The 13721-nt window shown below is 34.4% G+C and overlaps 1 protein-coding gene across 1 annotated transcript in view; it reads left to right on the top strand.

Moving 5' to 3' along the window:
• The window catches only part of DCAF17 (DDB1 and CUL4 associated factor 17), a 33375-nt gene that overhangs the window by 14021 nt on the left and 5633 nt on the right, over positions 1-13721 (top strand). The window contains exons 9-11 of the mRNA XM_004674553.2: positions 5821-5963; positions 10228-10337; positions 13542-13632. Of these exons, the coding sequence (XP_004674610.1) occupies positions 5821-5963; positions 10228-10337; positions 13542-13632 (344 nt within the window). The remainder of the gene's footprint in view (positions 1-5820; positions 5964-10227; positions 10338-13541; positions 13633-13721) is intronic.

Here is a 13721-nt window from a genome sequence, read left to right as displayed (position 1 = left end):
TGGCGCAATCGATTACTTAACATGGTATTATCAACAGTTCAAGAAATAGAAATAAAAGATTTGTTAGAAGAGATGTTCTTGCTGGTAAGAAGTGTATAAAAGCTACCAAGATTTCAGCGTAGCCAATTTAGTTATCCAAGAAGTTCAAAATACTTTTCCAGTCACTCAAGTTTTAAAATGTCTTAAACAAGCTGAAGTAGGCAGTTTTGTGAAAAGTGAACCCCAATAATACTTCCTATATTCAATACAACTACACTAGCAGGAATTACTTTTAAAGCTACAGTCAGGCCCCAGTGGTTATTAGAATGGGTTATTCTGAAAAGTTTACCAGAATGGCAGCATTATTGTTGAAATACAGAGACTAAGTGAGTAAAACAGAACACATAGAGCTTGAAGGATTGTATTATTTGGGTTCCTCTTTGTAGGAAGTAGACTGGATTTGGGATCAGAATATTGTTCTGTGAAATTCCATTACTAAGTGTTGGTGTGATGATGGGAAAATAATATATCCTCTCTGACCCTGCCCTCACAACTTCAGTGTTTGAAATTATGATTTGTAAAACAGTTATTTTGTAAAAAAAAAAAAAAAAAAAAAGTATAACTCAATGATTTGGGGACATCTGACTAAGAAAAATAGCATGTTATTCTTTTTTTTGCCCCAGATTGCAGAGAGTAAAATCTTACTCATTTCTTTAGATTTGTTTTTCAGAATCATTAAAGTCTATGCAAAAATACTCATTTTAATTCTAAATTTTTGCTGGTTGGAAGACAGTTCATTTTCACTACGGAAAAATTAATAAACACAATAGAGAAAATTTAGAACACTTATAATCCTCATGCATAGAGTTAACTTATCACTTGTGAAAGTTTTTTAAATCTAATCTTAAATCTAATCTTATATTTCTACATATCTAAAGCAAAATAAAATTACGCTGTAAATACTCCTTCATACTTAACTTTTTAAAAAATTAACTCAACAGACGTATAATTTACATACACTTAAATGTACCCACTTTAATTGTAGAGTTTGAATTTTGCCAAATGTATGCACCCATTGCAATTTAAATTTAGTAGATTTTCTTCACTACAAAATGTTCCTCTGTGCCCTTCTCAGCTAATCTCTCCCCATTCTCTGCCTTGGGCAACCAATCATCTGCTGTCTTTATATTATTTAGTTTCATATAAATGGAATCACATGGTATGTATTTTTTCTTGTCTAGTTTCTTTCAGCTTATTATTTTTGAGGCTCATAGTGTTCCATAAATGGGTGGCCTCACCCACTTTTAAATTTTAATATGATTATTAATTTCCATCTGTAGTACTTATTTCATGTCATGTTAGAGCAATAAAGTTGGAGTCCTATTCCACACTTTACATCAAATGAACCAAAGATTTTAATGTTCTGTAGGAAAACTTGGGAGACTTATGTCAGTGGGAAGGCCTTTATAAATATGACAGAAAACCCAGAGCCATCTTTTAAAAAAGGATTGATACGTTTGGTTACATAAAATTTAAGTTCTAAATGGCCAAAAAATAAATAAATAAAAACACCACAACATAAACCAACTCAAAAAATAAACATCAATATTCAGGAAACATAGTTGCAAAGCATGCTATTAAAGACTAATTTAAAGAGTTCTAAAACTCAGAAAGAAAAAGTGACAACACAAAAATATGAACAGAGGATATTGTTCAAAAGAAAATAAATAAGTAGGAAACAGCAAACAGCAAGACATGGTATCACTGATAGGTAAAAGAAATTAAATTATGAACAAAATTATGATACATCTTTTCAGAATCTCCAGTGTCAGAAAGACAACAAGCTTCAGTTATTAATGGGATTCTTTCTAGAGAAAATGTCGATATGTATCAAATTTTTAAATACATACACTCCTCGTTCTCAGATATATTCACGAGTGTGCAAAATGAGAAATTAAGCTTGGAAACTATATTGATACATTAGTATTACTTCATTGTCTGGTAATATAATTTAGTTGCTAAAAAATTATTTTTGCACTGCATAGATCAATGAACAAGTGTAAAATTGTATATATATAAAACACCTCCTTTGTGTAAAGTATTCATATTCATATATTATATATATGAGCCTTTAATTTTGCTTAGACTATTTAGAAGGACACACAGAAACCTGATAGATTACCTTTAAGGGATACTGTAAAAGAAAGGAAGTTTTCATTACTTGTCTTCTGATACTTTTTCAATGTGGATACTTGTATTGCCATAGCCAAGTTCCTTGGTTCTGTTTATGTGAACACAACTTTTTGAGGTTTTTAAGACTTTTAGTTTTATAAAAAGAAACAAGAAAAATGACTTTTATGTCATTTTATGGATGAACTATAAGTTTGACCAGGTTTTTTCCTATTAGTTAACAGTAAAGAATTTTTTTTGTATTGAACTTTTATTGATAAAAAGATGGACATGTATACATCCATGAATCCATAGATTCATGGATTTTTATTTGTGCAAAATAAAATAGTCTTTCTTTTTTTCTTAAGATTTATTTATTCATACAGAACTGGGGTATAGGCCAGAGGTACAGGGGCGGTGAGAAGCTTCACTAGTGACAGAGTGGGGAGCAAAACAGGCAGATCAATGAATTACACTGCTGAGGGGAGCAGCGGGCAGGAGAGGTCTGCCACACCATGTGGTCACCTCCAGGGCGGGGGCATCTAATTAGCACTGAAGGGGCTGCCGTCAGTTTGCAGTGCTATGTCCCAACCCATTGTGCCACCAGGGAGGGCCTATAGTCATTATTCTTAATAGTGCTTAAATTGTCCCAGATTTGGCCAATGAACTCTATTTGGTATGCTTCAGTGGTCTTGGAGAATTTCCTTGCTTTCTAGAATAATATGCTCCAGGTCCAGGTTTACCATTTTTTTACTTTCCTGGTCTTAAATAGATCTAAGAAAGAGTCATTTTAAAAGGGAACATCTTTATTAACTGTTAGTTTCTTGGGCTGCTATAGCACCATAAGTTTGATACCTTTAAAAACAGAAATTTAGTTTTGCACAGATTTGGAGGCTAAAATTATTGGAAGAAACAATCTTCAGCTGAAGACTAGAAAAGGACCCTTTCTTGCCTCTTCTGGTTTCTGGTTGTTGCTGGATTGTGCTTCCTTGCCATGGCAACATGAACACAATCTCTTACCTCTCTCTTCACATGTTCTCTCTCCCTCTGTATCTTCAAATCTGGCATTTTATAAGGACCCCAATCATTGAATTTAGGGCCCACCCTTACCAATGCAGTCCATCTTAATGAAGCTGAAAGACCCTGTTTCCAAAAACAGCTATGTTCACAGATACTGGAGGTTAGCATTTAAACATATCTTTTTGAGGGACACAGTTAAACCCACAGTGGAGCCCAAGAACAGTTTCACTAATTACAATCAGATCTCTACATTTAGGCCCTTTCCATGACCTGAACTGAAAAATGCATAAAATGAATATTAGCTCAATTCCGTATTTCTAAATTTAACTGTTTGATTTTATAGTTGTATGTTTTTTGGCTTACATTGAATTTCTTGATTCTTAATAAGACTTCATTCTATAATATATAGTATATACAATAGTCTTAAAATTGCCTATCAGTGTTATTGCTGAAAAGTAAAGTATGGAGAAAAGGTCAAGAATTCTCTTCAGTTCCTTGTATATCCTTAGTGGACAGTCCAGAAAGTGTACTGTTAAAGTAATATAGTCAAAGGTTATTTGAAAGCATTCTATATAATTAGGCTACTATTTTGTATAATTAAGTTCATTTGTTTTCAACGTTTGGTTTTCTCTTTTAGTTGTGAAATGTATATGTCAGTTATATAAAAAAATATATATTCTGCGATTTTTTTAATTCCATGCTCAGTATTTCCATTCTGTTACTTCCCTCCTTCTAAACCACCTTACTCCAAGGTAACTATTGTTTTCAGTTTCTAGGTTCATTCTCTTGTTTCTTTTTATAAAAATAAGCATGTGTGTGTGTAGCCTTTAAATGTTTCTTATACCAAAAATATATGTTGTATTTTTATCTAACACATCTAAACTTTTAAACATTTTCATAGAAGAAATGTATAAATCATATCCCCCGTTATAGCCATTCTTTATAAGTAATTCAACAATTATTTTGTATTCTTGATGTTAAACTCTCCAATGAAGTATTATTGTTTGACCTTCCACAGACTCAAAGCACTACAAAGATCCTGTGTTATTATTTTCTCTTTAATGCTGCTTTTCACAGTCTAGCCAGTGAAATCCCCTTTGCTGGCTGTCTTTAACTCTTTTAAAAAACACTACCCTGATATCCTTGTATATGTCCTTGCTTAACAACAGAATGATGAAACCTATCCAAGTTTCCTTACCACAGAACATAAAGTCAGCTATTTTCTTGGAACTTGATATTTTTAATTGAGAATAATATTAGAGATAACAATTTGGGCTGTTGGGGTTATCAGGGACCCATCAAAATAGTAGATGAGCAGAGACCAGCTGCTAATTTTGGGCTGTTTTTAGCAACTGCTGGGAAAAGTATTTCCTTTTAAATATATCATTTTGCATTGATTTGTGTGTATGTGATATTTAATTCCTATATTCTCTGCAGCATACTTAAATTTTTAATTCCAAATTCAAGCTCTAATTGTATGTTTTCTTTCTGTAATTCTTTTCCTTTTGCACTCTCATTTGGGGATCACCATCTTAACCACAAAAGATGTTTGTATTTCATAATCACCTCCCCTAATTTTTCTGTTGGAATTTTTAGTTTTTTTAATTAAAAACTATCAACAGTTTTCTTAAAGTTTAAAAAATTAAATATATTTGCATATTCTTTTTATCCTCAAAACTATCAATTTGTGAACTCACTTTTCCTGATTTTCTAAGTGTAGCTCTAGTAAATTGTCCTCCTGAAGAGGACTTCTATATATATATATAACAGAAGTGACTGATTTCTGTAAGACTAATGGTGGTGACCTCAGAAACAAAAATTAAATTCTGAAGTTAGAGGGGTATGCAAAAGGCTCAGAGCTTAGTCACTTTCCAAACAGACCTTGTTTCCTAAGGGCTACCCAAAAGGAATTCCCATGTTCTAAAAGTATAGTACTTTCCACTTAATGCATTTCACTAGGAGTAAATCTATTGCACTCTTACTAAAACTGCCATCAAAGAAGAGTGAAAACACCAACAGACTTTATTGTGTCAATTTGCAAGATACAGTAACTTGCTCATTTTATCTATACTACCTGAAAATTGACTTATCTCATGACAGTACTAGCAATAAAGGTTTTCCTTTAATAGTTTCCACTGCCCTAATGAGTACATTCATTATGTCTAATAGCACTTCCACACTAGATATCTTAAGACGGAGTTTGTTAACTGTTAGTCTAGAATATGGAAGAACTCTTCATATTTGACAGAATTAATATACTTAGTTAACTTGTAGAAATTTTATAAGAATTGGTAACTATATGTAATCCAGTATCCTTTACATTGGTAAAGGATACTGGATTACATATAGTTACCAATTCTTATAAAGGATCCTTTTGTTGGGAGTATTCTGCCACTTCTTACCATCTTAAACACATTCAGCTCATTTTTTCTCCCCACTCAGCTTCAGGTCATACATGCCTTAACTACTAGCATCTAGGAAGCTGACTTTTATTCGTAGTAAGTCTCTTTTCTGATTGTATTTTATTTCCTTGAATATAGTGGCTTTTCATAATGGAAATTCATAGATGATGCATACAAAGAAAGACTGAATTCAATTAGTGAATGTTTCAAAACAAAGAAGCTAATAAATTCCTTTTGTTCATCTCTACAGACACACCACCACTACTCTTTGAGGTGTCTTCTCTGGAAAATGCTTTTCAGATTGGAGGCCATCCCTGGCACTACATCATCACACCTAATAAGAAGAAACAGAAAGGAGTTTTCCATATTTGTGCCCTGAAAGATAATTCCTTGGTACATCATGAATGATCAATTTTTAGTAGTAAATTTAAATCAGAAATTTTTAATTTTTCTAATAGGTCTACTTCCCTAAAATTTTTTTTGTACTAATAATTTGTGGGTAGTGTATAGTACAGAAGAATATAATAAACACTATTTGTTCTACCCAGAATTTAAAAAGCTCAAACTTTGAACATTCTTAGGGCACCAAAAATTTCTTAGTTTTTTTCCTTAACAAAATCCCAGGAAGGGGTCTGATACAAAATGTTTCTAAAGCTCTATAGTGGGAATACTTGATGGATATGTTAAGACTGCCTCTGAAATAGCTGGGACTATGTTGTTGGTTTTACTTCATCATGGTTTGTTACTATTTGCTTTGCAGAGCAGAACTAGACAGAACTCTGATGGTTACTGTATAAGTCTGAAGCACTCTAAACTTTTAAGGATATTCTTGTTTATTATGGCAGGATAAAGAGAAATGATACATAATAAGGCAAAAGAAGTTTCTAACTCGAATTAATTTTTCATTTTCTTTTTGAAAATAATTTTGGCATTGATTTACTACTTAATAATATCAATGGCCAGATATGGGCTGGGAAAACATTTCCTTCATTCAAGTTACTTGTTCTCTCAGAAGAAAGCAAAGATATAAATAAATAAGATGCAATCGGGTAAAGAGCACCATGATAGAAGTACAAAAGCATGAATGTAAAGAGGAGGGGAGTTCTGTTTGGTATTGCTGATTTATTTATTTAGTTTTGTTTACTTCTGAACCTTGATCATATAAAACTTACTTTCTGGAGGCAGATGCAACTTAATTACATACTCATCTCTTCCAGAATCTTGTTCAATAAATTTTGAATATGGTGTCTTTTAGAGTCTCAGATCATCTGTCACTATGCTGGAGAGAACAGTCTTAGGTCCTTTTACCTATTCCCCACAATGTCATGGCCCCCAGGGGAAACTTTGTGTCAAGTCTTCTAGCCTTCTTTTTTTTTTTTAAAGATTTATTTATTTATTCATACAGAACTGGGGTACAGGCCAGAGATGCGGAGGGTGAGAGGATTCACCAGGGACAGAGTGGGAAGCAGAACAGGCAGATTGACGAAATATACTGCTGAGGGGAGCAGCGGGCAGGTCAGGAGAGGTCTGCCATGCCATGTGGATCTCCTCCCGGGCAGGCGGGGATGGAACTCATGCGGAAGTGGCTTAAGTTTCTTAGTGCAGTGCTTTAAACCCGATGCGCCACCAGGGAGGGCCCTCTTCTAGCCTTCTTTTAAAGGAACATTGTTTCTTTCCTTTTTCTGATTTGTATATGACAGGTTAAAGGTCCTGTATGGCCCACTCTAGAGACATTATCTTTTTTTTTTTTAAGATTTATTTATTTGTGCATACAGAACTGGGGTATAGGCCAGATGTTCAGGAGCGGCGAGAGACTTCACCAGAGACAGAGTGGGGAGCAGAACAGGCAGATCGACGAAGTACACTGCTGAGGGGAGCAGCGGGCAGGTCAGGAGAGGTCTGCCATGCCATGTGGTCTCCTCCGGGGCAGGCGGCAGGCGGGAATCGAACTCATGCGGAAGTGGCTTCAGATTCTCAGTGCTGTGCTTTAACCCGCTGCGCCACCAGGGAGGGCCCGACATTATCATTTTTAAAGGACTTTCTGGGGACTGTTTGCCACTGTCAAGTCTTGTTTGATGTTTACCTTTCAGCCAGTGGAATCCTTCAGCTACTGGGACATGTTTCTTTTTTCATTTAACTTTTCCAGTCATTTAAACCCTGAATAGTTTACATTCTAGGCATTTGGTACATATTTTTCTTATATAAGAACTAATAGTATATATTCTTTCCTGGGTTTGTGTGTATAGTGGGTCTCTATCTGTGTCTAAAATGACCTTCAATATCTCTATCAAGCATGCCTATCAATATTCTTCTATTATAACTGATTATAACATTTAGTCAAATCTGTATTTCAACATACTCATAAGTAACTACCAACTCCAGGGGAAGTTTTAATCTTTTTGCCAGATGTCTTTATTTCAGTGACACGACCCTAATGATGTACATGCTCATTACCTCCCCTCCTTTCAGTCAGAAAACTTGATAATTCAAAAACATGTAAGCAGCCAAATTGAAGATTCAAAAAATGCCTTATATAGCTTTCAATTAAACTATACTTTAAAATCTAATTTATAAGGGCCCTCCTTGGTGGTATAGCCAGTTAAAGCAGCACTAAAGCCACTTCAGCTTGAGTTCAATTCCCAGCCAGGAAAGGTGACTCACATGGCCCGGCAGACCTCTCCTGACTCTCCCGCTGCTCCCCTCAGCAGTATACTTCGCCAGTCGGCCTGTTCTGCTCCCCACTCTGACTCTGGTGAATCCTCTCACCTCCCCTGCACCTCTGGCCTGTACCCCAGTTCTGTATGCATAAATAAATAAATAAATCTTTTTTAAAAGTCTAACTTCTGAACAGATAATAAAAAGCACAGAAGCTGGTAATAATATTGCCTAATATTTCACACCAAAAAGGTATTTTTTTTAACTTTTGTATTTAGATTTCATAATTAAAGAAACTGTCTCCTAAATAAAGACAGGTGTACTATGCACATGTTTTATATTAACAGTAATATCTGAAGCTAAGGTCATCATGGACATAGTAATCGCAGACCAACAAGGTGTCTAATTGCATTTATTTTCTTACATGTAAAATGCTATACCACTATTCCTAACAGATATTAGGATACTTTTAAAAAATTTTTGAAATATTAAAATTCATTCACTAATCTACATAGAGTAAATTTTTTATTCATTTTTTTTAAAGATCTATTTATTTATTTATGCATACAAAACTTGGATACAGGCCAGAGGTGCAGGGGCAGTGAGAAGTGACAGAGTGGGGAGCAAAACTGGCAGACTGACGAAGTACACTGCTGAGAGGGGCAGCGGGCGAGACAGGAGAGGTCTGCTGTGCCATGTGTATCACCTCCGGAGCTGGGGATTGAGCTTGCACTGAAGCATCCGTGGCTAGCTTGCAGTGCTGCGTCCTAACCCGTTGCGCCACCAGGGAGGGCCCTTTTTCATCTTTCAGTTTAATTTCAAATGTTTTTCCTTTCTGAAATTTTGCTCACCTACATTGGATGCTTGATAATATCTTGTGCATGGTTTGATTTTTTCCCCACTCTTATTATTTTCTGTTTATATTTCTGCCTCTCTTGTCTGTGAGCTTACTTGTTGGCAAAAATTATATTTCATATATGTCATATATATATTTCATATATCTGTGATATGTCATATATCACATAATGTGATGCTTATAACTTAGTGACCTGTCAGTATATGCAGGTAAAATTAATAAGCTAATATTCCAAAAACTTTTATGAATATCTCATAGTTAAGGTTCATTTTATATTGGAGAAAGTAAAAAAACTCAGTGACTTGGATAAAGCTAGTGAGGAATATATCCATGCTGGTATTATATAGTTTCCAGTGCTCCTGTTTATAAGAAATAATTGTGTGCATATGTGATCACATATCATAGAGATATCTGTTTCTTTATTTTAATATATTAATATCTAAGATAGTAATATCTAAAATAACTGTTTAATATTTAAATATCCTGTGAAATAAAATACTGCACTTGGCAGAATGATACCATTTCCTCAACTTTACAGTTTGATATCTGACATATCCAAGGAGATTGAGTTTTCTCTGATATTTTACATTTGGTTTCATGTTTTGTTGTTTGTTTTTGTGTGACCCACACAAGATTATCAGTTTATTGGGAATGGCAAGGGAGGAAGAGGTTGTGCGGAGGACTACATTTGCATAATTATGGCAGAGCTATGTAATGGAAAGTCTATGAACTTTGGAGTCAGATCTGATGTTTAGTTGGTACAAAATACTGAGCAAATGATTGATCAGTCCTCTTTATCAGCTTACTCATTCATAAAACAGGGATAACAATAAATGCTTTGAATGTTAAGATTAAATGTAAGGATTAAAAATATCAAATGCTGTGTCTGACACAAATAGGTACTTGAGATACGGTTTTTGTTACATTATTATTTGCGAGGTATAAAGCATGGCATATGGTACATCACTGAAACATCTGTATTAAGTATTCTAACTCAGCCTTTATAACATCCCTGTTCAGCTGGTCAATATTTCCTCTTCTCTCTACCTTCATTAGAGTTATACTGATCTACACTAATGTTAGTTTTGAAAAAAATTACTATATTTTTCCTTAACCTTTATTTTCAATATTTTTTCCCAATTTCAGGCGAAAAATGGGATCCAAGAAATGGAATGTTGTTCTCTAGAATCTGATTGGATCTATTTCCATCCTGATGCTTCTGGTAGAATAATACATGTTGGCCCAAATCAGATCAAGTGAGTATTTTAATTAGTTGCTTTAAAGTTCTTTAAAGTAACTTTAGGTAGCACTTAATGGCATCTTTACTTTCTCCTGCTAACTACTGAGCTAATTGTGTGAATAATTAGCTTGTTGTAGGGTGCACTTCTGAGTCTGGCATCCAGAAAACTTAACTTTAATCTTTGAGTCTCATCATTACTGTTCATAAATATTATTCTTGTATAAACTCTTGGATGGATATTTTTTGAAAGGTGATTACAGATTGACTTGACCTCATCAACCTTAATTAATTCTCCAGAACTAATGAGGGAGATTATTTGTCTTTGTTCTGAAAAACAATCTTACCAAAAGGAAAATAGCATGTAATTTTACTTTATTTACCCACATCTTCCACACACTTGATCTCTTCTCTCGTGAAACACTCTTCATTTGACTTCTTTGATCTTTCTTAGTGTCCTTTTGTGTTCTTCCTCTCTGCCCAAGTTAAGCTCTTTACATGCTTAATGCCTTTTTCACATTTTCCTATTTATTTTCTTGACCAGAACTCCAGAAGTTTTATCCTAGCCCAAACCTCTCACGTAAATTCATGCCAGAAAATCTGGAATCGTTCCTGGCATCTTTTTGTTTTATATCAATATACATATACTTAATACTCAGATATATTAATTCTCTCTTTTTCTCCCTTAAATATACACACAAACTCATAAACTTGTTAATCCAGTTTATTCTGTTACTAAATTCTTAAATCTCTCTATTGCTGCCCTTGGTCCCTGTCGCCATCTTACTTAGGCTGTTGTCATCACTATCCTCGACTGTAGTGATAGCCAAGTTGTAGGAGTAGGGTTTACTTTTGCACTCCTTAAGTCTGTTTTCTTCTCATCATCCACAGTGATTTTTAGGAAATATGAGCAAACACAAAAATAGCCAAGTGAATTCTGCTTTAAATTTTTATGGCTTTCTGTTCTTAATGTAAGGACAACATATTTAGTATGATCTGGAAGACCTCCTCACACTCAGTTTATTTCAGTCATGCTCTCTTTTCATAAAGCTGAGGATTTGTTCACTCTCTTTAGGGATCTAGGTTCCCTGCTTGTTCTGCCTAACTTCTATTCACATTGAATATCTTAATTTAAATGTCACTTTTTCATAGTCCTTCGCTGATAGTCATGATTTGATTACATTAGCTCCCTTATTTTCATTGCACCATGTAATCTTCCTCTATACCATGTAGAGCAAATTTAAATATTTGTGTGATTATCTCTTTAAAAGCCTAGTTTTGGAGTCATAAACTCCCCCAAAATACCAGGGAAAGAGTCTGTTTTGCTGACACCTATAACCCTGGTTTTGAGTATAATACTTAGCAGAGTAGGTGCTCAGTATTTGTTGAATAAGGACAATGTTTAACCTTTTTCTCCTTATACTTCCAGATAATTAGTCAATTTTCTAGAGAGATTTTTTTTTAAATATTATAATAGTTTATTTTTACATCATTTTGTGCATTTTTTCATCTCAGTTGTAATCCCCATGGGCTTCCCATCACCAAATCACCCAGTCACCCATGTGCCATCACCATAGTCCAGTGCATTTCCCTCCCCTTACTGTTTTTGATCCCATTCTCCACTCCACCCCCACAAAATGTCTCTGGTATATAGCTGTTCATTATTATTATTATTTTCTCGACTGGTCCTTTATACTCCTGCTATGAGTGAAACCATTGGTATTTTTCCTTTTCTTTCTGGCTTATTTTACTTAGCATGATCTTTTCCAGCTCCATCCATGTTGCTGCAAAAGACATATGTATCTTTTTTTGGTTGTGTATATGTACTACATCTTTTTAATCCAGTCATCAACTTTTGGGCATTTGGGCTGTTTCCATGCCTTTCCAATTGTAAATAAAGCAGCAGTAAACATGGAGGTGCAGGTATCTTTTTGAATCAGTGTTTTTGTGTCTTTTGGGTAGATACCTAGCAGTGGGATTGCTGGATCATATTGAAGCTCCATGTTAAGCAGTTTGAGGAACCTCCAAACAGTTTTCCATAGTGGTTTGTGCTAGTTTACATTCCCACCAGCAGTGCAGGAGAGTTTCTTTTTTTCTCCACATCTTAGCCAACATTTGTTGTTGCTAGTTGCTTTAGGATGTGCCATTCTTACTGTGGTGAGGTGGTAATCTCATTGTGGTTTTAATTTGCATCTTTTAGGGACTGATTTTAAGAAGATGAAGGGACTTCATGAAACAAGATTATGAACTTTTACAGAAAGTCTTGAAAACTGTGGTTCAGCTTTAATAAATCTAAATTTTAATGTTTTTGACCACTCACCTTTTAATATTAGTATCACTTTAAGAAATTAAGTACACTAAGTGTGTGTGACCTTTTGCCAGGTTTTAAATGATAGGCCTTTAAGTATTGGCACTAATTAAGATAACTAGTTTAGTAATTTAAATTATCTGATTTCTTTGTCTCTGGCAAACTGTATGGCCTCAAACTTTCCTGGCCACAGTAGCTGTTTTTCCCTGCTGTTCTCTTTGCCTGTGCTGAGACTTTAAACTTGAGAACATTGTGCTTTTGAAGCTTGTTAATTCTGTTGAACAGATTTGTGTGGGTGGTAGGCAAATTTTTTTATTTTCTCTTCCTTAGTAAGCTTGATCCACAAGGCCATTTGCACTCAGAAAAACTCAAATTTGAAATATAAAGCTAAAAAAAAGTATAAAGTCAGTTGCAGTTTTACAGTATTAGTTTATCATGGGAACTCTTAGGTTTAGTTGCCTAATCAACTGATCTTATTTCTAAGTTTTCATTGATATCTTTTATCCTATGTTTAGAAATAAATATTCAGATATCTACTATAATGTCGTTGTCAAAGCTGACAAATTAAGGTCCTGTTACAGGTTGTCAGGGGTGAGATTCTTCAGAACATTTTTTAGTCCTGTTACAGTTTGTCAGGGATGAGATTCTTCAGAACATTTTTCATTAAGCTAGCTTGAAAGATGATAAGGGGCTGGGCAAGATATTTTGTTACTTCAATAGCAGTCTTCCTGTTTACAACACTCTTGAGTTTGAAGGATTTTATGGATAATTAAGTAATTTAACATTCATATTGCGGACTAATCAGAAAAGGGAGAACTAATTTTAGTTTCTTGAACTCATTTCAGTAGTTTAATATTGGCACTTTGATGGCGTATTTAGGTTTTAGGTTCTTATAATGTTTTTTTCCCTTTTCAGAATTTTAAAGCTAAATGAAGTAGAAAATAATAGTGCTCAGCATGAGATCTCTGAAGATTTTGTGATTTTGGCCAATAGGGACAAAAACAAAGTAAGTTGGGAGTACACTAAATCCTTCGTATATCACTGTCTTCTTGTATAAGAATATAATACTTATGTACTTGAGGCTCACTAGATTGC

Source organism: Condylura cristata, unplaced genomic scaffold (assembly GCF_000260355.1).
Source record: "Condylura cristata isolate star-nosed mole 26May11 unplaced genomic scaffold, ConCri1.0 scaffold00002, whole genome shotgun sequence".
NCBI classification, from domain to species: Eukaryota; Metazoa; Chordata; class Mammalia; order Eulipotyphla; family Talpidae; genus Condylura; species Condylura cristata.
Note: the sequence above shows the minus strand (reverse complement) of the source record. Positions and strands in the feature narration are given on the sequence as shown.